Source organism: Chinchilla lanigera, unplaced genomic scaffold, assembly GCF_000276665.1.
Source record: "Chinchilla lanigera isolate Chin_1 unplaced genomic scaffold, ChiLan1.0 scaffold00016, whole genome shotgun sequence".
Classification (NCBI taxonomy): domain Eukaryota; kingdom Metazoa; phylum Chordata; class Mammalia; order Rodentia; family Chinchillidae; genus Chinchilla; species Chinchilla lanigera.
Window position 1 is genome coordinate 10,115,482 of NW_004955417.1, and position 26,359 is coordinate 10,141,840.

The window sequence follows — 26,359 nt, forward strand, 5'->3', positions numbered from 1 at the left end:
TAACGAGAGACCAAAAACTCAGAAAAATGTGCTTAAGTAACAACAAGAGTACGTTGTTTTAAAACATCCTGTAGTAATTATTCATGGATAACCTGGAGTGTACTTTATTTTAATACTAAAGCACTTCTGAATCTTTCCTTTAAACATGACACTTGTCCAAAGTGTTCCAGAAAACCTAGTGACAGATTGGAGAATGAAAAATACAAAAGTTGAGAGAATCATGCAACTACCTTGGACAAAGTCTACTTTAAATTTATTCTATTGTTAAATGTATGTTTTTTATTGTCTTTAAATTGCCTATGGTAGCCAGGCATGGTGGCTCATGCCTGTAATCCCAGCACTCGGGAGGCTGAGGCAGGGGATCATTGCAAAGTTGAGACCAGCCTGGGCTACAAAGTGAGCTCAAGGCCAGCCTGAACTGCATAGCAAGACCCTGTCTCAAAAAGACAAAAAAAAAAAAAAAAATTGCCTGACAGCTATTGCAAACATTTGTATCAGTTTTAATCATCTAGATGTATCTCTGCTCTTATACACAGAAAATAAACGTGACTCTTGTTTTACTGAGCAGACTAAGACTATCTTTCCTCAGATTTTCTCTTGAATAGCTCAAGATCTCTGCATTTTGTTATCTTTCTCATTCACTATTCCCATTTCTAAGAGAAGGTCCTTCCTCCTATCCTACTTGTACTTACGAATTTACAGCACTCCGTCCAGTGTCCTGTTTCATCCCAGCACCTTGCTCAGCTACCCTCTCTGCTAGTTTTTTCTTTTTCTTATAAAACTCTCAGGTTGGATCACAAATTCAAGCTCAGCCTGAGCAAGTTAGCTTGCTCAGAATTTAAAAGTAATTAAAAAGGATTGGGATATACCTGACTGTGAAGGCCCTGGGTTCAAAAAACACACAAAACACTCCTTAAAATAAACTACAGCTACCAACCAAGCAGCCAACCAATCAAAATTCTTTTTTTGCAATTCTGCCAGCTCCTTAACTTGCCATTAGATTTCTTTCCTTCATTTCCCAACTACTCACCGTTTTACTTCTTTGAAAACCTCTCGTGAAAGTCAGCAATGGATTCTACATGTAGTGGCAGCATTTCTTCTTTAACTTGACATTTATGCAACGTTCGACACTGTGCTCTTGACTCCTTCTTTCCTCCCTCCTGAAAGTCCCGATTCTGTGACCATGGGGAGACTTAATTCAATAGTTGCCTCTCCTACCACTCATGGTCTTCTTTTCTTACTCGTCAATAGTTCTTCTTCCTCTTGTCCCTTAATGTAATTGCCATCCCTAAGACTCTTGTTCAGACTTTTAAGTAACCTGCCTTCTTAGGATAGGATTGCTAAATTCTTGGTATGCAAGTTTAGTCACACTTGTAAGTTATAGAAACCTATCAGAAAATGAAATGTCCTTATTTCAGTTTGAACTGCTATTAATGATTCTAACTTCTCTCCCAGTGAACCCTTCTTTCTTTCATGTGCATGTAAGATGGCACAAATAATTGTCAAAAGGCGTCTCTATTTATCTGTAAGACTCAACTCTAGTAATATAGTTAAAAATATAGCATTCATGGTAAAATCCAGCTGCAAATGCATTTCTATGATAAAAGTAGGGTTGTGTTATATAATTTTATTTTTTTTATTTTAGTAGTAAAAGAATGAAAACGTATTAAGAAACGGACAACCATTTACAAAGTAGCACAAGAATAGTACAAGCAATACTGAATTATAGACAAGGTGACAGGGAATTCACAATGGTTGTTGTATTACATATTGATAACTTCAAAGTGGTTTGTGTTATATAATTTTAATATAGCTAACTTGTTTTCTTTTAAATATCAGGTTTCTTTCTCAGTCAAATATGAAATGAATCAAGGAGAAGCATTTGTCCAGACAGATGTAAGTATATTTTAATCTTTTAAAATAGTCACTCCATGTATACAGGGTGGGCGGAGATATATTGTGTGTGTGTGTGTGTGTGTGTGTGTGTGTGTATGTTTTGTTTCATTTTGTTTTTCTTTTGTGATACTAGGGATTGAACTCAGGGCCCTTACATATGCTAGGTAAGCTCTCTACTGCACTGCATCCCCAATCCAACAGTATACTGTAATTTTTCTTTTTTTACTTTAAAAATTAAAAAAACTAACAAAACAACAATGAAGACAAAATCAAACAAACACAAAAACAACAAAAACGACACATGACCTCAAAACAAAATGATAGGAATTTTCAGTGGTTTCCACATTACATACTGTTATCTTCAACGAAGTTGCTCAGTGAAAAAGAAGGAAGAGGGAAAAAAATATGTCTGTGTATACACAAGATATGTAGGATAATTGTACTACTAATATCTGTTGGTTTATCGAAAGGAACTGTTAACGTGTAATTGTTTGATCCATCTTGCATGCCTATATCTGGTTATCTGTGCAACCATTTTGAAGATGACATTAGGTAATATAACAGCCATTGTTAATATCCTATCACCACGTTTTGAAATTCTGTATCATTTTTATTGTTCTCTATGCTGTTTTGTTTATGTATTTGTTTTTGTTATTTTGAGTTTTTTTAAATGAAAAACAAAATATATATGTATATATAGGATAGCTGGGATAGGTGTATTACTGATGTCTGTGGTTTACTGAAAAGAGCAGTCAGTGCTTAAAATTTTCTTTTTTCTTGACCAATACGGTAATTTTTAATTAAAAATTCTTTTCACATGTACAAGAAGTTCTCAAAATAGATTTGCCATGTACTCTTACCTTATGTTCCCTAATGTTAGCATCTTATATAACCACAGTACAGTGGTCATTCTCCTTTTTCTATCCCAGGACCCAGTCCAGATCCCAATATTGGTCTTTTATGACCATAACACTTTTTTTGTTTTGTTTTGTTTTGGTTTTTTTGGGATGTGATCTCGCTACATAGCTCTCACTATGTAGCCCAGATTGGCCTTGAACTCACAGCGATCTTCCTGCCTCAGCCTCCCAAGTGCTGGTATTACAACATGCCCTGCTCATAACACTTTCAAATACTACAGTACTTGTTAATTATTTTGGGCCTCAATTTGGATTTGCCTGATATTTTCCCGTGATTAAATGAAATTCCTGTAGTTTTGGCAGAGACACTGCAGAAGTGATGCTGTGGCCTTGTCAGGAAGCCGTAGGACCTCACTGTCACGTTGCTGACGTTGGTCATTTTGTTCACATGGCTACAGTGGTTTCTGCCAGACCCTCACCTCTGTGTTTTCATTTGGAATTAATAAGTATCTCAGGGGGATGCCTTGAAGCGATGCAGACATCTTGCTTCTCATCATTCTTTTACCCTTTAATTTTAGCATCCACTGATGACCCTTGCCTGCAGACAGTATCCGTATGGGATTTGCCTGCTCACATGTTCCTTCTCCCCTCATGCCTTCTGTATTTATGAATGGGAGCTTTGTTGTAAGAAGCTTTCCTCGGCCCACATTAATTTATTCAATGATGATGTCACACAACTCTTGGATGCTTTATTAGATGATTATAATCCATCCCTAGATTTTTTTTTTTTTTTTTGCCATATTTTGCTAAATTTGGCCATTGGAACTTCAGTTTGATTTCTGTGTGCTTGCAACATGCCCCCAATGTTTTTGGTGTACTACTTGCTTTGTATTTACAATGCATTTGAATATTGGTGAGAAGAATTGTATAAAGTATTCTTTTTCTTGTTTTTCAGATTGCTCTGGGTGTGTTGGGAGGGCTTGCTGTTTTATCATCTCTTTTGAAGACAGCAGGGTGGAAGAGGCGCATTGGGAGTCCCATGATTGATCTGCAGGTATAATATTAGAAATCTTTAACACATATTTTTATCTTTTGACTATTCTAGATCTTTCTTGTAAGACACAGCTAGAGGATGAGTAAGATAATTACCTTGAATTTTTCTGGGGTAGAACTAGGAGAGGTGTTGCTGGGTCATAGAGTAAATCCACACCTCATTTTCTTCCCACAGTGCGTGCTGAGCTTCATGCTTCCCTGACAGGGCCGCTCCTGTTTCTGGCTGTTTTTGTTCTGCCAGTCTTGCCAATACTTGATATGTTTGCAACCTTTCCATTTTTGGAGGCGGGGGAATTTCGGTGGTGTATATTTATATGTCGTTGATCTCTTCTTCATGGGGATTGAACCCAGTGCCTTTTACTGTGTGATCCAGTATCCCCAGCCCTTTTCTTTATTTTTAATTTTGAGACAGGATCCCACTAAATTGCCCAGCCTGGGCTTCAATTTGTGATCCTCTTGCCTCAGCCTCCCAGGGCTCTGGGATTACAGGCGTGCACTATCATACCTAGCAGATCTCATTTTCATTCCTTTTGTTATTGTTCATATGCATTTTAATCATTTGGATTTCCCCTTTTCTGTGAACTACCTGTTTAAATCCCTTGCCCATTTTTCATTAGGTTTTCACTTTTTCTTTTTTTATTTGTAGGAGTTTGTATTTTCTAATTATGAATCTGTTTTTGATTTTTGATCTTATGATATTTTCTCTAAATAAATGATCTATTATTTATATGCAAATAGTCCTTTGTTTAAAAGAAACTTTAAATTTTGATTTTATCATATCTGAGTATTTTCTCATGTTATGTTACTTGCTTTTAGTATATCTTATTTAAGAAAACCTTCCCATCTCAACATCAGAGATACTCTCTCTACATTTTGTGCCATTTAACTTTATAGTTTAAGTTTTCATTTAAATTTTTAAAAATTATCTAACATCTACTGAACACCTACTGAGTACCAGGCACATTTTTAAGCTTCACATAAATAATGCATTTCATCCTTTCCATGGTTCTATGAAGTCTTAATCGTTTAATTCCAGTTTTATATGTGGTGAAATTGAGGCAGCGATTGAATTTTCTTCTCATATTTTACAACTCAGCCAAAGTTATGATTTCTTTCTATTTTACTAATGAAAAGCAGGAGGAAAGCTACACAGTAATTGTTTAACGAGAGTGTCTTCTACTCTAAAGCCAGTGAGCTAAGAAATCAGAGCAGGATAGCTAAAGTTTACTGTTCCAGGAAGTCAAGAAAGGCTTCCCAGAGAAGTGAGCATGAATTTGGTTATCTGTTCATTCCACAGCCATCTCTGCGGGCTGAGTACCTGAGTAGCTGGCCCACTTCCTGGTACCAGGCCCGTGGTGATAAGCAAACAGGCCCAGGCTATACCCTCAGAGCTCGCGAGAGTTCGCAGGAGAGAGGAGAAAGAATATTTGATAAATCAGTGCCTGTTTTATTCCACAAAGCGTTTCAGTTGGAAGTGGGGACTGGTTCATTGTGAAGTGGTGGGAACCAGCAGCTGAAGATGAATAAAAAGTGAACTTTGGTCCACGATGTGAAAGACCTGGGGGATGAAGAATATATGTTTTAAGGAGGAGTCCTTGTATATTTTTAAGAAAGGGAATAACACGGTAACATTTACATTTTAGAAAACTAAGGCTGGTAAAAGTGTAGAGGATAGATTGGGAGGGGGCTTCCCAGCTAAGATTTGGAGCAGTTTCCACTTTGTCACACAGAGAAAGATGAGAAGTCTTGAAAGGAGACAGAGGCTGCTGGAATGGAATGAACAGTAAGGATCCAAATGGTCGCTGTAGGAGCTCAGTGTCTTTCTACCTGGGTAATGCATGGATACATACAACAGGGCTTCAGGCTTGAGAACATGGGTGGAGGATACATTATTAAAAGTGATAATGTTGCTAAAAGTGGTAAATAGCTGGAGGCTTTAACAGCTGTAATTCTTCTTCTTAAATTGCAGACAGTTATGAAATTCTTGGTGTTCTATGCTGGTGATCTGGCCAATGTCTTTTTTATCATCACAATGGGAACAGGTCTTTATTGGCTTATTTTCTTCAAAGTAAGTGAGTTTCTGAATTTAACTTCAATGCTAATATATAAGTAACTGGTAAGTGTTTTTTATAGTAAAAGGGAACTATTTGTACTTGGGGGCATTTCTGGCCAAGAGTCTTGAGGCTTGCCTGGACGTACAGTTTGTGTGCGCAAGACCTTGAGTTAGATCCCCAGCAGCACAAAAAGCCTTGAAGCAAACCTTAAACCCCCTGTTCCCTGCGTGTGCATTTATTGAGTATATCACTATCTCCCTCTTTTATTCTGTCTTCAGCTTGTAACTTGTGTTTAGGAAAAACCTTGTATGACTTTGTTGACCAAGTAATTTTGTCATAGGCGCAGAAGTCTGTCTCTGTTTTGCTGCCAGTGCCAGCTCAGGAAGAACGCTTCGTGACTTACGTGGGATGTGCTTTTGCTCTGAAAGTAAGTTTCAAAGGCAGGGACTGAACTTCAAAGGCCTGCTGATAAACCTGTAAGTCTTTAAAATTCAAATGCTTTCCAGCAAGACATGGTGACGCATGCCTATAATCCCAGCGCTTGGGAGGCTGAGGCAGGAGGATCACTGTGAGTTTGAGGCCAGCCTGGGCTACATAGTAAGTTCAAGACCAGCCTGAACTACAGAGTGAGACCCTGTCTCAAAAAAAAAAACAAACAGACTTACGTAGAAAGTCTGTTTGTATTTATAATAGTTCATTCAAAACAATTTTCCTAAATAGATTTTTTTTTTTTTTTTTTCAAAAAACCTGTAAATGTGTCTGCATTCTCAGGAGTTGTAGCAAATTTGATAAAGTGATATTTCAGTATATAACTTTCTTTAAGTCTGGTGATGCATTCACAGTGTGACCCTCTTTGTTCGCCAAGGGTTAAAGTACTGAAATCATAGAAGTTATTTTCTCTCTCCCTACTCTGTATTCCTTTCCTCTCCTTCCTAGTCCAACACCTGCCCAGCTTTAGTGTTCACTGTCCCTATACGTGAAGCTTTGTACATACCCCTGGCAGAAATCTTGCCATTGTTCCGTGATGGGCAGGTGTCAGCTGGTCCCGTACACGTAAGAGCTCCTCGGGGAGAGTCTCCCTCCCATACCTAGCTTTTATCCTTCGCTTGGTCGGTGATGCATCTACTGAGAAGGATGCCTCAGTTTCAACACACTGTTCCCGTAAATGAGAAAGATGTGTTTCCACGACCTATTTATTAAAATCTGAAATTTCAGTACCGGAGACAAAAAAAAAAAGATAGTGAGAGCATTCTGAAATTTAATTAAGGTCACAGTTGAAAATGTATTTTTACTTATCAAGGAGCAGATGATCCGTAAGAACTGGAAAGAGCGTCAGTGAGGCAAGGTTCCTACGGGGAAGAGGGAGGGTTTCTCCACTTCTCTCATAGTCCTATTTTAAAGAGAGAAGGGAAAAGGGAAGGCAAATTTATAGGAGTATGGCAGTTTTGTGAATTTGGAGATTCCAGATTATTTGGTGAGCTCCTCCTGCCCCCCAATGGTATTATAGCTTTATGTGAAGTCACTTGTAAAAATTACATTCTCTTATGATTACAGTATGTTTCTTAAAGAATTGATACTGGTTTCATAGGCAAGCTTAACACTGGTACTTTCAGTTGCATTATGTGTTCTCAGGCTCTGCAGTTTTTGCATAAACTCATATCCCAGATGACAATAGATATATTCTTCATTGATTGGGAGCGGCCTAAAGGAAAAGTTCTTAAAGCTGTTGAAGGTAATGGAAATAAACATTTACGCCAGAATTCTTTTGCTACTCTTATAGAGCAAAGGAGATGCAATGCTTGTATTCGTTTTCTGTCCCTGACCAGGTGAGGGTGGTGTGCGGAGTGCCACTGTTCCCGTAAGCATTTGGAGGACATATTTTGTGGCAAATGAATGGAATGAGATTCAGACTGTGAGAAAAATTAATCCACTTTTTCAAGTATTTACTGTTCTCTTCTTTTTGGAGGTATACAGTGCTTGATATAACTCTATGCAACTTGTTGGAGCCTTATCAATGTTTGTATAATTCCAAGCTAGTTTTCATGACAATGGAAGAGTTTTTTACAGGTTTAAACATAGTTATCAAGACATTAATGAGGAGTGACTTATAAAAAAACTGTGGTGACCTCTTCCTTTTCCTCTTTTTCCCATGAAACAAAACAAGAAACTTTTAAAATAAAAAATCATAGTGAAATACTTGAAAAACTTGCTACTTAGCTGTTTTGAAATGTATAATTCATTATTCATTGCGCAGACCCCTCACCACTATCACTAGAATTCTTCATTTTGCAAAGCTGAAACTGCTTGAACGCAGCTCTCCACATGGCTCCTTCCCCCTCGCCCCAGCTCCGGGCAGCCACCCTTCTACTTTTCGTTTCCATGAATTTGACCACTCTAGGTGCAAAAGGAGATTTTTAAACCAGTAGTTTGTATCAGAATCACTGGGGGAACTTTTGTATTGAAAAACAAAACAACCTATGCTCCTCGCCCTTAGAGAGTATGTGATGTAATGACTTTGAGGTGAGCCTAGGTATCTATGTTTTGAAAAATCCCTCTCTCCCCATGATCTGTATGCTCACCCTTACATTAGAACTACTATTTTTATAAGGTAGATTTTTTTTTTCAAAAATTTATTCCCAGACACCCTCTTTGGACTATGCTCTGAGCTAAAAGCAAGGGCTACAGCTGAATGAGACACTGAAGGGTGAATTTGCAGTTATTTCTTGGACGTTGTTTGAACTATCAAAAGACATATTCTGTATTAGGCAGGAGACTGACATGAAAACATGTTTGGGGCAACAGATTTGCTCAGGGATTCTCTACCTCAGTCATCCTTTGTTTTCCCCTTTTCTTTCCATTTTTAAAACTGGTAGAAGAGGGGCTGAGGATTTAGCTCAGCGGCACAGCACCTGCCTGGCAAGCTCAAGGTCATGAGTTTGATTCCCGGTATGGGAAAAAACAAAACAAAACAAAAAAACTGGTAGAGAATGTGTGTGCTATTTACAGTACTTCCAAATTCAGTCTAGGGAGTGCTTTTCTTTAAACTGACAAGTAAATACTGTAACATGTTTATAGTATAAGCATTTTCAATACATATATACATTGTGGAATGGCTAAATCAAGCTACTTAACATATCTATTACCTCATATTTCAAGGATATTTTGTGATAGTGTTAAGAGTTTTTGAGGAGACTTTAAAAAGTATTACATGAAAAAGAAGTTTGCTAGTCAATTAAGTTTATAAAACACTATATTCAATAAAATCATACAGAAACCTTCCTGAAAACTTCTCAAAGCCTTTATTCTACAAGGGTCAGATTCAGTTAAGTGAATGTAACATACAGACCAAACTTATTAACCAGAAGGTATATTCTTCCAAAGATATTTTGGAATGTACTATTTTAAAGTATAAAAAGTATTTAGCATAGTACATGGCACATGTTAAATACTCATGAACTGCTGGTTGGTTGTTAGTTTATTAGTAGTTTACTGAAGAAAGTTTTCTTCTCCTAACAGAAATGCTCACGTTTTGTCAGTGTAAGGGCAAAATAATTGTATTTGGCCTCTAGTCAATTGAGAAAAAAAAAAAATGAATGCCCTAACTAAATATTTTTAAAGGCTGCTTTCTAATTAAAATACTGTAATTATTTTTATCTAGATTTTCTACCATTTGTAAACTTTGATTTTTTTTTTTTAGGTGAGAAGTAGAGGAATATTCCATTTGCAGTGTAGAAGCGTTTTCTTTATCCATGTTTGCTTAAATTAGTTTTCCTTTTTACCTCAGATTGTGGGATTCAAGAACTTAGCGTTAATGGACTCATCCTCTAGTCTTTCTAGAAGCCCGTCTAGCTACGTGCCTCCTCACAGCCGCATACTGAGGTATGCTGTATCTGCCGCTCTTTGGCTAGTCATTGGAGTTGCACAGGTAAGTAGAGATTGTACTTTTAAGTAACACTGCCTCTGTATAACTCTGCGTACATATTGATTACTTCAAATTATTGGCCATATCCTGACTTCACAGCAAAAAAGCGACAAGAACAACAGGAATAATAGCTAATTCCTATATTATAGTATAATCCAGACACCATGTTAATCCGTTAATTACACATATTAACTACTTCATCTTTACCTAATTAGCCCTTGGAGATAGTTCTGTTAGCATCCTCCTTTTAAGGTGAGGAAACTTGAGGCACCGGTAGGTAAATAATTACATGTCGTGCAGCTATAGGAATTGGCAGACCTGGAATTTGAACGCAGGCAGCTTGATGTCAGAGTTCTCATTCTTGTGAGTCGTGGCCTCTGAAGGGTCTGTCAGATGCTACAACTTCGGTAGCGCAGGCACCCCTGAACAGTAACTGCAGTGGCAGCCATGCTACTCTACGCATTTTCTTTTCCTTTGTAGCATAGCTTATTTTTTTACCTGTATTTATATATCGTTAATCTCACTCAGATTGCTAGTAACCCTTGGAGAATTTCCCCTGAAGTATGTACCGAATGACTGATGCTAAAAGTAAATTCTTTCCACTTCAGTGTCTCATGGCTCTGGTACAAGGTCTCTTCTGTGCTTATTTTTCTTTCGTTAAAGTTAAAACAGTGAAAGGAAAAAACTCTAACGTGCACTTCTTTCTCTTGCTTTCAGCTTCTCACATGAACAGAAAGAGTTTTTCTGTTTGATTAAAGCTTCCTTTAACTGTTATACTCACCAAATAAAATGGAGCCCCTAGAAAGAGTAGGTTTAGCTTCTTATTCCCTGCCTAGTATTTACCCAAACAGCCTGTTTCTAAGGACCTTTTAGTATTAAAGTTCTTTTAAGAGCGCTTCTTCTTTTCTTTTTTTCAAACAGTAGCAAAGATTTATTAAAGGTAGGGGAAAAAAAACCGACTGTGCAGAGCGAGGTTGGGCCAAGTGAAAGTAGGAAGAGAAGTACAGTCCGCAGCGTGAGGGCGGCCACATGTGCGAGAGAGCACAGCCGCCGAAAGCTTATTCCAATAGAGTAGATCCAGGTGGCATTTTATAACCCAAGCATGGGCTTTGTAAGCTTAACTTTATTTTTAATTAATGACATTTGTCCACAATTGAAGGTACAAGGATAAAGCTCGTGAGGAAGAGCTGTCACCCAGAATAGGAAGACAAACAGAAATTAGAACTTGAAGTTAGATGGGATTGAGAGGGTGGGGTTTGATGCTTACCAGTGATGTAATAGCAAGGAAATGCTTTGTACGCACACCAGCATGTTCTGTGACTCTATCAGATTCGTCTGATTGAAGAGAATTTAAAGGAACACCATTGGGAGCTTTTCATATTCAGTTGAATATAACAAAAACAAAGCAAAATAGATAGAGGGGCCGAAATAAAGAGAACCTTATCTCTTCCAAGAAAAGGAAGAGCAGAGCTGCGCAGTGCAGGGCTAGAACGATGGTGCAAGGGTGTCATCAGGCCCCAGGAGCCTGCTGTTCAGCTCTGTGGCAGGACACTTCCGTCTGTTATTCCAATGTCTCTGTTCCGTCTATTATTCTGTCTATTATTATTCCATCTATTACTGGAACAGAGACATTCTCTGTCCTGTCTCTAAGAGTCTTTCAGAAGTGCCATCGGATATCTCCTTGACCACAACTTTATCGCATGGTGGGTGCCACTGTCTAACGTCCCCCTTTGCTTCTTCCTTTGCTGTCAGACTGCCAGGAAATCATTTCTCTCTGTGGCAGTGTTCTAAGCCTGTCAGTGTTTATTCCTCGAGTGTCTTGTGAGTTCCTTTGAAGACCTGTTATATTTTCAGAACTGTGCCTAAACTCTTCTAGATTGTAATAATCAGCCAGGCTTTACCGTTCACTCCTTTCATTTCCCTAAAACCAGCATCTTCAACTTTTCAGTGGTATCCTTAAATTTTTAAACTTTGCTGCTGTTTTTCACGTTCTTCAGAGGGGTTTAAAAATATGCATGTGAAGTATTTGGGATAGCCAGGGTTGGTGACGTACACGTGTAGGCCTGGCCCTCGGGAGACCAAGGCAGGAGGATTGCAAGATTGAAGCCGCCCACAGTACGTAGTGAGTTCAAGGTCAGCCTGGTTTACATAGGGAGACCCAGTCTCAAAGGTAATAATAGTGATAATAATTATCATCATCATCATCAACTTGTGTGAATTCCCTTATTCCTATGTGTGAACGCATTTTCTGGAGCTCATGGCTATGCTGTAATAAGAACTCGACAAGTGCTGTGAAGAGGCTCACCAGGGACCTGAGGTCACCAGGTCAATAGAAGTACAGGGAGTAGAGCCTAGGAATTAGGACAGTGTTTAGGAAGTATTAGCTTTCTCTGAAACGTATCTACAACATGAAATTTTTTATTTTTAAAATTATGGTATTTTTATATAATGGAGTATTACTCAGCTATAAAGAAAGATAAACTCGAGGCCTTTATAGGTAAATGGATGCAACTAGAGACCATACTCAGAAGTGAAATAAATCAGACTCACCTGCGTAAACATCATTTTGTCTCCCTAGTGTAAGAACCTGAAAGAGTAAATAAAACCCAAAATGTACAATAGATAGTGCAAAAGGGAAGAAACTACTCAAAAGGAAAGAACTGGGATGAGAGAAAGGGGAAAAGGAAGAAGGAAGGGAAAAAAAAAAAATATATATATATATATACACACAAGATAGCTAAGATAATTGTACTTCTAAGTTCTATTGGTTTATTGAAAGGAGCAGTCAGTGCTTAATTTTTTTTATCACTTTTGCATGCCTATAGCTGGTAATATGAACAGCTACATTGAAGATAACAATATGCAATATAATAACCATTGATTTCCTATCATCTTGTTTTGAAATTCTGTATCATTTTTAATGTTCTTTTTTTATTCTCTTTAAAATTAAAAAAAAATTCCAGCTGGGCCTGGCGGCCTACACATGTAACTCCAGCACTCTGGGAGGCTGAGGCAGGAGGAATGCAAGTTCGAGCCCACCTAGGAAACTTAGCAACTTAGCAAGACCTCATCGCAAAATAAAAGATGACAAAGGGCTGGGAATCATAGCTCAGTGCAAAGTGCTGGGGGAAACATGTTTTTTTCTTTCAAGTATTGTTATTAACACTTGCAACCACTCTGTGTGAACACTTAGTGTATTACCTGTAGTCAAACTAGAAAACTAAATACATAATTTTTATGTGCTATTTTGTCAGATTATTGGAACAGCAGAAAGTTTTCTGAAGTCTTTGGGTATTTAGAAGATGAGCAACCTTCCAAAATAAGACATAAATCTGGCCATTAATGCATTAGTTTATCCTACATTTTAAAAAGACCTTTGCTTCTTCCCACATAGTTGTCTTACCTTGTTTTAATAATACAGATAAATATTTAAAATTCAAAATGGAGAACCAGGCATGGTGGTGCATGCCTGCAATCCCAGCACTTAGGAGGCTGACGGGGGAGGATCACCATGAGTGTGAGGCGAGCCTGGGCTATACAGCAACATCTGTCTCAAAAAGCAAAACAAACAGAAATTCAAAATTGACTGGGCATTGTGGCACACAACGGTCAGCCCAGCACTCAGGATGCTGAGGCAGAAGGATTGAGAATTTGAAGCTGCATAACAAGACCCTGTCTCAAAAAAAATAAAAGATCAGAATGGGCTCTAAGTGACTTAGCACAGTTCCAAAGTCCTCCTTCCTCTGCTGGTAGAGTCAGAAGCGACAAGTAGATTTTATCCCATCGGAACCGTTAGAGGCCACTGTGTTCTTGGCTAAACTTCTCTTTTTCTTAAATACTACAGTGTGACTATAAAAGAAGATTGAAATCCTAAAAGCATGAATTTGCCTTAATGTTTCAGATCATGTTCTTTGCTGGCTTTTATGAGAGATTCATAGAGGATAAAATTCGACAGTTTGTTGATTTATGTTCAGTGAGTAACGTAAGTACTTCCTGCCTTTGTCTTGCAACTGTTACTTTTCCCTTTTAAAGGTCATTAATATATTGAGAGAGCCTTTAAAAGGGATTCGGTGTGATTGGGTTTTTTAGTCTAGTTCTTACTGGCTGTGAATTCCAGAAACACTTATATGAGCTGGAAGTTAATACCCACCACCTGTTTTGCTTTATTTGCAGTATTTCTTTATAAATTGCTTATGCTGCCAAATAGTTCATTCATCCTATAGTCCTTGAAAAATTTTTTATATATCAAAAATTTCTTCCTTTCTTGGAAAATACTTTTAACATCCTGCCCATTTACTTTTAAAAATTATCCTTGGGCTGGGGAGATAGCTCAGCAGCACAAGCGCCTGCCTGGCAAACGCAAGGTCCTGAGTTCAATTCCTGGTACCAAAAAAAAAAAATCCTTCATTACATTATTCTCCTTTTATATATTTCCAAGAGTTCAATCCTCATTATTTTGGGAGAAAGGAAAGAATTTTAAGAAAAACTTGTTATTTTGTAGATGAATTGCTGTTTTCTTTTTCTTTTCTTTTTTCATAGATATCAGTGTTTTTGTTATCCCACAAATGTTTTGGATATTACATTCATGGCAGATCAATACATGGGCATGCCGATACTAATATGGAAGAAATGAATATGAATCTTAAAAGAGAAGCGGTATGAATGAATTTTATCTTTTTGTTTTTAAGTTGGGAGGTGACTTTTCTTATTCTAGGATTTATGATACTTTTTAAAATAACCCTAATGAGTCATTTTAGAAAGTTGCTAAGATACCAACTGATTACCTTGAACATAGGTATAGAGAATCTATATTATCCTGCAGTTCCTATATGAACTATATTTCAGAGTAAACAAATGACACAGGAGGGAAAGTTCTTCCTTAAGAATAAAGTAGAAGAAATTGTAAGTTAGAAAAAGGAGATCAGAATTACCTAGAAAAGAATATTTTAGATTGAGGAATGATATTAAAAGCATAAAAAATAGAAAGCACCAAAAGAATATTAATTGATATTACTTTATTAATATAGTATATATCTATATCAAACAATAATAAATAAAAGAGGGCAAATGCTCATAACAAATATGATAGGTCTATTGATGACAAAATTGAAAATTATACAAGGTGGTAAGAAAACACTAAATTTAAACACCAGGAAAATGACAAAAGGCTTAAAAAACAATAAAACAGAAGAAACTAATAAACCTCTAAAAAATTGTAACTCATAATCAAAAAACTAAATCTATAACTCCTCTTAAAACTAGCAAACTTTTTTTTTAAAAAGGTAATATTTAACAGTATCAAAGACAGTGAAATTGGCACCCACAGATGTCAGGGTAAATTTTTAAAAACCTTCTGGAAAGCCTTTGAACAGTGTATACCAAGAGCTTTTTAAGAGTTTATAATCTTTGATTAGTTTTATGAATTTAACTCAAGGGAAAGTTAGCAATAGGAACAGCTTATTAGATTCAAGATCTTTATCACAGAGGTCATTGGTAAGCGAAAAAAACATAAAAATTGGAGACTGTGAATTAAATTCATTTGCTTGTATAGTGAAATCTTAAGTAGATGTTAAAATCATGTTTTACAGAATACGTAATGACTTAGAGAATTGCTCAAGATATGAAGAATGAGTGTGATCCCAATTTTATGCTGTACTTATAGGTCAGGTGGTGGGGCAGGTCAAAGTGTTAGATGTTTATGGTTGTCGATATTAACTCTTTGAGGAGACCTGGGCTGGGTATCTGGTCAGTACAATTCACTGTTCAGTCATGCATCACTACTTTCTGATTGAAAGTATCTTAAGTGTTTAGAAAACAAGAAACCATTTACAATTACAAAAGCATTCTAAGAGTAGACTTTCTGGCATTCATTAAAGAGCAATCATGTTAATCATAAAGAAAGGTAACAATTTCAGTATACAGTGAACTTTGTATGTGTGCGTGGTACTGGGGATAGAACCCAGGGTCTTCACGTAAACTACATCTCCAGCCATTTTTTAAATTTTTTGTTTTGACAAGGGCTCACTGAGGCCCAGGTGGGCTTGAAACTATGATTCTCCTCCTCAGTCTCCCACAGCACTAGGATTACAGGCATGCACCACCATGCTTGACTCTTAGTATTTTTTATTTTTTCAAAGTAGAGCAAAGTAAAGGAGATGATATGAAGACCACGGGGGAAATGTGAACCAGAATAAAATAGAAATTAGTAAAATCTGGAGAGGAATGGGACCTTGATATCATGTTGTAATCTTTGTCTCAAATACAGTTCAATAAATTTCACTTGGCTTCTGAATCTTGTGATACCATCTAAAAGAAAAATGTGTTTTGCTTTTGAGACAGGCATTTTTTTGTAACCTCGATCTTGATTTAAATCCTTTAACTTCAGGAAAATTTGTGTAGCCAAAGAGGTTTGGTACCCAACACAGACGGCCAGACTTTTCAAATCGCAGTTTCCAGCCAAATGAGACAGCACTATGACAGGATTCACGAGACACTAACAAGGGTTTGTATGAAGCGCAATTCAGGTGTATTTTGCCCGTATTTAACGTTACTTAAATATCAAGAACATAAGGTGTGTTGTGTTTGTTCACTTCTCTTTTTTCTATTAGAAAAATGGCCCTGCTAGACTACTGAGTTCATCAGCAAGTACCTTTGAGCAGAGTATAAAAGCGTATCATGCGATGAATAAATTTCTTGGCTCTTTCATCGATCACGTACGTATAACGACATTTACATCTAAGCCAGGGCCAAATGCAGGCTTGAAAAAGTAAGGTGGAAGTGTCGGTTTTATAGTTAGTCAACCAAGTCAGTGAACTGCTCCCACTCCCTTTTCGTCTGTCAAATTTAATACTTAGAAATCATAGATTCTGAAAGGTACTTATAGACATCAACAAGTGTGGTTTAGGGGTCAAGGAAGGTTCTTTTATGTGTCTATTAGCAAATGATGATTCCTTTGAAATGTGTCTGCTAGAATTTTGTTAGCAAAATATGACTGTGTGGCTCATTATTGAAATTCTTATGCTATGCTTATATTCCTGAAAAGCATACATCAGTTTTCAGTATATCTAGCCCTAAAACCTACTGACATTTAAAATTTAAAGTAATCATAAGGAAAATTTTGTTATAAATCCTAGTGTGGTAAATTTATTTTGCAGAGCAGATTTTCTTTGTGTTCGATTTATTTTTCATTTCCCCTTCTGATTTTTGCATTATTTCGAAAGAGTTTATTTTGCTTTCATTTTTTATATGACTGTCTTCTTATATTAGGTTCATAAGGAAATGGATTACTTCATAAAAGATAAGTTGCTTCTTGAAAGAATTCTTGGGATGGAATTCATGGAACCAATGGAAAAAAGCATCTTCTATAATGGTATCTTTCAAATCCCTTTGCTGAACTTTATTACAATTTTCAAAGTTTCAGGGGAAACTACTTACAAGTTATTTTTCCTTTTTTAATAATTTTATATAAAACAAAGGAAGCATAGTGAACTCAGTCTCAGAACTGTAGTAGTTGTGTTTTATTTTAGTAGGTTGGTAGAAAAAACAAAATATATAAATGACTCTAGAAGAAAGTAAAAAGCTGAATTTCAGAATCCTCAGCACACATTGAAGAGATAATAAGACCAATTTTTATTGGAATGTTAATCTGTTGGCAAACTAAGGAAACGTTAGGATAACGGGATTAATCCTTGACATCTGATTTTTTATTTTGTCCCACTTCTTCAAAGTCACCGATATTTTGACAGAAACAGTGACTAAGCCAGGTTGTTTCACCAGTAAAAAGATAGCACATGTGTCATTGGTAGTGTGACTGGTAACCTGTTGCATCGGCTGGTAAGAAGGTAAAAGGTATAACGGATGTCCTGGCTCCGACGGCATTTATCCACGCATGTTGCACCAGGCCTGGGAGACATGAACCAAGGTCCTCCTCTTGGTATCAAGTTAGGTAGACTATGAAGGAGCAGTACATGGAGTGTGCTGGGGTAGAAGTCTGTGTGAGCACAAGTAATGCCAGGGACAGAAGGACAATTAAAACCTGCCAGCAAAGGTAACATGCAGAAATTGGAAGAGGATCTTAAAAAATAAGTACTTATCTGCCAAACAAGAGGGTTAAGGGAAGAAAGGAAAGAGGCAAAGACCTTTGTGCAGAAGGTGAACAGAGATTCAAAAATCTGTGCAGCGTGCATTGTGTTTACACAGGGTTCGTGTATTTGGCGTGAGGTGGACGGTGGGAGAGTGCTGGGAAGGGGAAGGCCCTGACGGTGCCGCACAGGCCTTGTCTGACACCTGGCCCAGTTCAGTTTGCCTTGTCCTGTAGACCCGGCATTTCCAAAATTTCCAGCATCTTATTTTTTTAAAAATTTTTCCCCACCAGATATGTATAGGTTGATTGATGGAGGTGTGAGAAGAAAATACTAAAATGACCATTTTTATATCTGTAATTCTATCACTCTCAATTTATTATATTTTTAAAAATGCTTAATATGCAGAATAATGACTAATAAAGTGTATCTACTATGGGAGTGTATCTCAGCATTTTGTTCTGATAGAGATACATGGTCAACACAGTTTGAAAAATCTGATGCTGGCAAAACAAAAACGAACAAAATTTGAAAGCCATGAACATGCATGGCATTGAGTTCTGCTAAGCAGGTCTGATTTATAAATTGGGTCAGTTACTGTGGCAGCGTGGTTCAGGTTGAGTTAAAGAGATGAACTTCATCATTAAAAGTAAAGCATCCAGAATCTTCTGGTCTTGTATTAAAAATCTCACTACCATTTACTAGTTTTGTGAACTCAAGGAAATGGCTTAACTTTTCTGAATTCTAATACCTTTTTCATAAAGTTAAGTATAACCATCTAAAAGTTTTCTAGCATTACCACGTAGAAACTAGATGGCGAACCTTTCAGAGATGAGCGCTCAAACCACAACCTAAAACTCACTTATTTACCTCAGAGTACTGACGCTGCAATTAAACCTGAATACTGAGGTTTTAGTTTAGAAAAATCAGCTCATACATTAACATCTTTTGTTGTTGTTGTCTTGTCTTTTTACTTTAACATCTTTTATCTTAAAAGAAAAACAAATAACATGCATGCCATAGGTTCGCCACCCGGACTAGCCATTACATGATGGTAGACAGCCAGGGTTGTTGTTTTGCTTTCTAATAGCAGTCATCTTCATTGTACCTTCTTCTCTGTTTCTTTTTTCTGTTCCTTTTGCTTTGCTCTTCCTTCTCGTATCTTCCTTCCCCCTCCTAGCTTGTCTGTTCTCATTTGCATCAGGAGATGATGAGAGTATGAGCTAGGGGAGTAGGGATGTGCACAGAGAAGAAAGCACTGCCAAAGAGGTTAAGGGAACAAAGAGGTAGGAGAGAAGGATTAGACAACCGGGCACGGCCTGTGATGCAGGCTACTTGGAAACACAGGTTTGGGCAACATTAGTGACACCCCTATCTCAGACAAAAAGGAGCACACAAAAATTACTCAGTTTTTTTCTGTGACGAAGCGGTTATAGTGGTGCCTTTCTCTAAATCAAGGAGTGCAGAGGGAGGAAGAGGTTTTGATGGAAAGAGGGTGAGTTAAGTTTGACTGTGCTGTATCTTGAGGTACTTTGGGGACTTTTACGAAGTGATATGTAGTAAGGCTTTAACTATAAGGGGCCAGATGCGGGGAGAAAGTAAAAGCACACAAAAGCTAGGCGGTTGCCGTCACATGGAGTCGTTGATGGAGCAGTGTTGAAGATCACCCAGGGAGAGCATGTCAAACAGGTTTATTTTCCTTACATATACACATTTAATATACCCGGAGAGGTACATATTTTGTAAGGATATAGCTGACGGGGCAGTGAACTTCACAAAATGAGTATGTCTCCGTACCTAGCACCCTGCTTAGAGAACATTACCTCAACCCAGACATCCCCTCGGATAAAACAGGATCCTCATGAGTCTCCGTGGTGGCGTCAGTGGTTCTCTGGACCTACCAGAAATGTTGTGTAGGATTTATACAGGTGGACTTGCCCTCAGCCACCCCAGGGAAAGTGTTCAACAGGTCTTTTTTACAGGTGGTTCACCTCCCAGAAAGCATACAACCCACTTGCTGAGTGAGACAGACATTAGGAGACTTGGAGCAAAACATTAGGGAGGCTATTTGAGGCAGGAATTCTAGAACAATCTGTGCTATTCTATGCCTGGCTGTGTTTTGATTTATAATTATTCTTCCTAAAAAATCTTTTAAAGATTAATTTAGCCTTTAGTTATATAAAGAAATAGAGAAAAGGTATTCATTAACTAGTCTTAGGCATATATTTATGCTATTAGTAATTACTGATCTTTAGTTCTAACATTAAAACGGTGTCTTAGGAGTTTTTATAAGTTCTTTGACTAACCTATTGGGATTATTAAATCTTAGTAGCTTTTGTTTCTTTTTTGTACAAATCATAACATAGTGTATGTAGTAATAGTTTCTAATATGCTATTTTTAAATACCCGAATTTTATTACCAGAAATTTATCACAGCTTTGTTCCATTTTAAAATTTCTAACATGTCTAAAATGTTTTTCATAGATGAAAGTTACTCTTTCAGCAGCGTGCTGTACTATGGAAATGAGGCCACTCTTCTTATTTTCGACCTGTTGTTCTTCTCTGTCGTGGATTTGGCTTGCCAGAACTTCGTGTTAGCAGCCTTCCTCACGTACCTGCAACAAGAGGTAAATTTAAATTTTTCCTGCTTCTTTTATAAGAGATATATTGGAAGTAGATATTTATTTTCATAGCCGAGAGTAATAGGTACTTACAGTAAGTATTGGTAAATGTTTAGAACATGATTAACTCTACCAAAAAAAAGGAGTAACAGCAACTGGCCACATTCTGCCCTCTGTCCTTGGGGTCAGTGGGACATACACTGCAGTCTAGCTGAGGGCAGAAATTGCTTGAGCAAACATGAAAGAAATCTGTCCGGGTGTGGTGGTGCATAGCTGTAATCCCAGCACTCGGGAGGCGGAGGCAGGAGGATCGTTGCAAGTTCCAGACCAGCCTGGGCTACATAGTAAGCTCAAGGCCAGCCTGAACTCCATAGGAAGACCCTGTCTCAAAAAGAAAAAAAAAAAGAAATCTGGTAGGAGGATACTTAACTGCCTGTCTCCTAATACCAAAAAGAAACAATAATTTAAGAGTCATTCTTAACGAAAAAACAATCCCTGGAGCTGTAACTCAGGGCTCAGCCCTGGAAGTCCTTTTAGCTTGTAACTCTCCCACATCCTTTCTCATACGGATAATAAAAAACTGAATGAAATCTCTGAAATGGAGATTTCAAGAAATGGCAAGTCTGTGCTTCTTGAAACGTTGTTATTAATAGTCATCCATATATTCTCCACAGTGCCAAGGAAGTACACAGGTCATTCAGATGTAATTTCTTAGGCCTTGTTAAAGGCTGACAATTGTGAACAAATTCTGTCTCTACCAAGTAGATTCTTGTGATATTTCCTTAGCTTTTAGAGTTAGAAAAGAGTTGCCTTTTCTAATATTTAAGTGTATTCCTGTGAACATGAGAGGTTTCTAAAATCATGTTGTAAATAGAAAGATTGCTTTGATATTATGAAAGGTGAAATTAGTCTTGAAATAATTTTGTGTATCACTATACAATTTAGATGTCTCATACATAAAAATAGTTGAAAGAATTAGCTAATTTAACTTAGATATTAATTGATGTACATACATATTTAATTTTCTTTGTATTTCATTTCATTCTCAGTAGTTTTAATTTTTCAGATTTTTAGATTTATCCGTAATGCAGTCGGACAAAAGAATTTGGCAAGCAAAACACTGGTGGATCAAAGATTTCTGATTTAATTTACTGATTAGATAACTAAAGGATTTCAGACAGTCAAGGCAAAAAGGTCATGCTACAGGTTTGCCATATTTTTAAAAACTTGTAATGCACATTACTCTGTTTTTGTTTTTGCTTTTTACCAACAGAAATATTTATTTTTATAACTTGTGAAAATATTTAATATAGTAGAAAATGTTGTCTTCCCATTGTATATCGTTCTTAATTTACTGATAAACACTGATGACCTAGAAAAATATCTAAATATTCCTTTCAACATAACATTTTTTAATGATAATCAAAATAGTTGCCATCTATGGATCATTTCATAAACTGTCATTTGCCTACATTTTTTCACATTAATTTCAAACTTATGCCAAGTTTAAGACTAGTTTTCAGTTCAGCATTTGTTTTTACATTTATGATTAAATAAATTTTAAGTACTTTCATGTTTCCTTAGAAATTATGACTTGTATTACTGCTGACTCGCTTTGCCTTTCCGTAATTGCTGACCGTGTTTGACAGTAGACGTCTTCTGAAGTGGTACAGATGTATTCCCTCACACACCTGTATTACTGCGTCACTGCCCTCCTTCAAGGGGGTGACATTTCTAACGTGGTTTACACTTACTGTGTTACAATGTGTGACATTTCTCCCACTATAGTTTTTATACATTGTAATTACTTAATATTTTTTGTTTTTCAACTCTTTTTTGTTCTATTATGTTTAAAGATTGCAAATAACAGGGTGTAAAAATATATCATGTTCTATTTGAAGCAAAGTGAGCCTTCATAAATCAGTAGGGTTTTCTTTTTTATAGTATATGTTTGCAATACATAAGAATTTCATTCATTGTGGGGAATTAGTACATATATACCTCAAATCTTGATCAGTTTTGATTGATCGCTTTTTTCCTCAACCTTCCTCACTTGCCCCTGCTTCTGATCCACTTCCTGTCTCCAAAAAGCCTGCTTCCTTGTTTTCTACCATTTCTTTTATTTTATTCTTTAATCTGTTTATACTTTGGATTTTCTTTATAAGAGAAACCATCCAATATTAACTTTTTGTGTGTGACTTCTTTCACTTAACATTGTGATCTTAAGCTCCATCCATTCACATGATTTCATTCTTTTTATGGCTGCATAATATTCCATTGTGTATATATACCACATTTTCTTTATGCATTTGTCTGTTGATGAGATCTATTTAAAATAAGGGAAAAAAATTGGATTGAAAATATTAAAGTGAATTTAGAACCATATAGCTAATAATTTTCCACATTGTTTTCCTCAACATATTCTTTAATAATTCTTTTCCATGGTATATCATGTCCTTGAAAGACCCGCATATTTAAAATACAATTCTTAACTCCCAAGTCAATACTTCTTATTGCTTTTTATATTGATGATATGTAAATAAATAAATGCAATGCTATGTAAATATTGTTCTTATTTCTAAACTGAAAATATATAATAAAAATTTGATGGTTCTGTTTCTTGTTTGGCGAATGTGTATCTCATGAACTAACATTCAAGAATGTAGCGCGATTGGGGTTGGGTTCTCAGCCTTTGTCAACCGCGCGTCTTTCACTTTTTGCTGAACCTGGAGGTCAACTGAGAGAGGGGGAGGCTAATAAGTTGAGTCTTTGAAACTCCAATTTCTCAAGAGTCCCAATATAACAGTGTCTTATAAAATCTGTAGCAAAACACAGATGTACTGACATAGATGTAAAATCCACCCACTCAGAAGCATGTGGAAGAAGTGCAGCTTTTGTTCCACATGAAAAGTTACTACTGTTGGTAAATTTCAAAAGAGAGGATGAGCTGGCTCAGCAATCAGTTAAAACAGAGAAAACACTTTAAAATCATTCTAATTTTATGCAGTATTACTTTTTATTTTGGTTAGATACACAACAGCGTGTTCTGATTTTCAAACACTGACTCATCGGTTCACACTGCCGAATTTAAACCCTGTAATCATTGTACACAGTGTTCCACTGGGCCCAGCACTTCTGTTTCTGAAACACCTATCCTTAAGTTTACTGGTAACCTAGAAACATGTGCTGTATTTCATCATCATTTCATAATGAGACAAATCCTCCAGAGATTCTTTTAGGTTGCCTTGTATTTGGTGCCCTTAGGAACTCACAGACCCGCCCCTCACATATTCCTGCAGACAAGCCCGTCTGCTTTGAGAGATTTATACGCTCGCTTGGCTGGCACTGCTGTCCTGACTGTTTTTGGAGAAGGCCAGACTGGGTCCTGTGGGGCGTCCACAGGGCTTGTCCCCAGGGCTTGCAAGCGTAAGGCATGTCTTTTCTCTTTCAGTGCCGAGGAGTGAACCCTCACGCATGCCAGGCGAGTGCTGTGCGATTGAACTACATCGACAGCCCAGCATGTGTCCTTTTTGTTTGGAAATATTGGCCAATATAAGCGGACAGGAATTAAATGCACACGCAAGAGCGGTGAACTTCACGGAAAATTCTGCAGATTTAGGAAAAGAAGCCCAGGATCCAGATTAGAGTTTTGCTCCCGTTGGGAGCTGTGGGATGGTAAACTAAGTGATTTGGCGTCGTAGAACTTCGTTCTGTATCTCCGCAATGGAAGTAGTACCCTCTGATCACCACTTGGGGTGTGGTGAGGACTAGGGTAGTCCAGTATGCTTGTAATAGGAGGCTGGAGGGTGTAGCTCAGTGGTAGAGTGGTTGTCCAGCATGTTTGAGGCTCTGGGTTGAATTTGTAGCATCACAAAACATTAAAAAATTAAAAATTAAAAAAAGTGCTTGCAACAGTTACAAACTGTGAGCATTGAAATTCTTTAAAATGTGACCTTAAAATATTGACCTCAAAATAAATTTCCTACCATGTTAATAAATGCCATGGCATGAAAACTCAGAAAACTGATCTCAATAACCAGAGGAATTCTGAGCCTTCTCTTCCTTACCAACAAGGCTATGGTAGAGGTCACAGCCACAGGTGGAGGGTGGCGAAGTGACATAGTCATGACACAGACCACCACAGGGACAGGGGACTGACAAACTCCCAGGCCCTTACGCTGTTACTCATCAAAAGCACGACTTGTGTTTTCTTCTGAGGCAGGCAGGCACTGAAGAGTGGTTTTTACTAAAAGCTGTGATTCCTTACTTGTGCCTGCAAATCCCCAGTAGTAACCAAAAATAGAACAAAACTTGGTCTTAATTTTGTGAAACTCTGGGTCAAATCCTTAGCTCTGTGCATAAGCATTCTAGTCATTTAGGGAATATCAAAAGTTGGCAAAACAAGGTGGATTGGCCCTGCGTTTACCTGGCCTGGCTCAGTAGCCTTTAAGAGTGAGGACACTGGGCTAAGAGAGTTCCAGGACATTCAGCTACGCCCACTCCATTTCCCCAGTCCGCTGGTGTCTGTGGATACCGCCGAGCTTCACATGATTGAGATTTCCCTTCAAGCCATAAGGACTCCTCCCACGGAAACCAGATTGCCCTTCCAGCCACAACGATTCAAACTGAACTCGAAAATGGCTTGAAATATGATCAATCAAATCCCGGCCCCTCTCAGGTAATCCTTGAAAGCTGGCCTCCGGCTGTTGTAGGTGGGCCAGTCTGATCCTCTTTATCAGAGTGTGCCTCCTCCACTTACCACCCAAGCTACAGACTTTCCTTCCCTTTCACTGAATGCTTTTTCCTGAACTCCTTGCTTGAGTTTTCATTTCCATTGTTATGAAAGCAAGGACCCACACCAGCAGGCGAGGAAGGAGTTACCACCCCATGTTGCGGGGGAGAGGGTTTCTTTCATTTGCTCATCCATTCATTCCTTCAAACAATGTCTCTACCTCTTCCTGCTTCCAACCCCTAGGAGGGGTCTTTATGACTAGTAGAGGAAACAGGAATATTAACCAGAAATTTCGGTGAAGTGCTAAGGGTGCAATATGAGGAACACGCTTAACTGCAGCGGGGTCATCAGGGCTTCAACCACAGAGAAATGCTATTTGATATAAAATGTAAAGATAAGAGACAAATGCATCCGAAGAAAGGAACACTGTATGCTCAGAGACCAGGAGGCATGTGGCAGTTTAGGGCACTATAAGTAGTCTGAATACAGAGTATTCATATGGTTTGATTTTTAAATTTCTGTTATTACACTGTTTTGACATCTTAGATCTTTCTAGCTGAGGTGAGACTGCCCCTCCTGGGGTTAGCAGTTCTTTGAAATAGCGAGGGCGCAGGTGGAAGCATGACTTCCTTAGCAGAAATTAATCCTTGCTGAGCCGTAGCCCAGGAGGCAGTATTCCTCTGCCTTAATCATCCCAGTGCCAGGAAACAAGCAACTAGGGATCTCCCCTGTATCTTAAAGCCCCTGAATTTATTCACACCAGCCAGTCCTGAATGCCTTACCCTGCCTTCCTTGCCTTTTCCTGGGAAGCTCCATTAAAAACCTAGGCTCGCCCAGCTCCTGTCCTCACATCCCTGTACCACCGTGCACTATTACCTCCTGTTTCCACAGCTCGTGAGTATAATAAGCTTCGGTTTTCTTGCGTCTGCCCTTATGGCTGCACCTGACTATCACATAAAAGAACACAGAACAGGACCTTTGGGAGTTTTGGAGAGAGATGTAGTTGGAAAACCTGAGCCGCACCATTGACGGGTTTAACATCAAGCCGCACTACCAGTGCGGAGAGTTTCACCAGGCTACATTTGCTGCCCTACCTTCAAATGAACACAGTCATCACTCTGCGTCTGCAGGTCCCACATCCAA

General features: G+C 37.8%; 1 protein-coding gene across 1 annotated transcript in view; it reads left to right on the top strand.

Annotated features, from left to right (window-relative positions):
- Positions 1–22,478, top strand: part of Tmem67 (transmembrane protein 67) — a 40,472-nt gene extending 17,994 nt beyond the window's left edge. Inside the window, exons 15-28 of the mRNA XM_005381797.2 lie at positions 1,840–1,896; positions 3,709–3,807; positions 5,776–5,874; positions 6,201–6,287; positions 7,493–7,592; positions 7,687–7,826; positions 9,645–9,785; positions 13,684–13,764; positions 14,322–14,438; positions 16,168–16,284; positions 16,391–16,495; positions 17,049–17,151; positions 20,348–20,490; positions 21,551–22,478. Of these exons, the coding sequence (XP_005381854.1) occupies positions 1,840–1,896; positions 3,709–3,807; positions 5,776–5,874; positions 6,201–6,287; positions 7,493–7,592; positions 7,687–7,826; positions 9,645–9,785; positions 13,684–13,764; positions 14,322–14,438; positions 16,168–16,284; positions 16,391–16,495; positions 17,049–17,151; positions 20,348–20,490; positions 21,551–21,631 (1,470 nt within the window). The 3' untranslated portion in view covers positions 21,632–22,478. The remainder of the gene's footprint in view (positions 1–1,839; positions 1,897–3,708; positions 3,808–5,775; positions 5,875–6,200; positions 6,288–7,492; positions 7,593–7,686; positions 7,827–9,644; positions 9,786–13,683; positions 13,765–14,321; positions 14,439–16,167; positions 16,285–16,390; positions 16,496–17,048; positions 17,152–20,347; positions 20,491–21,550) is intronic.
- The last annotated feature ends 3,881 nt before the right edge of the window (positions 22,479–26,359 follow it).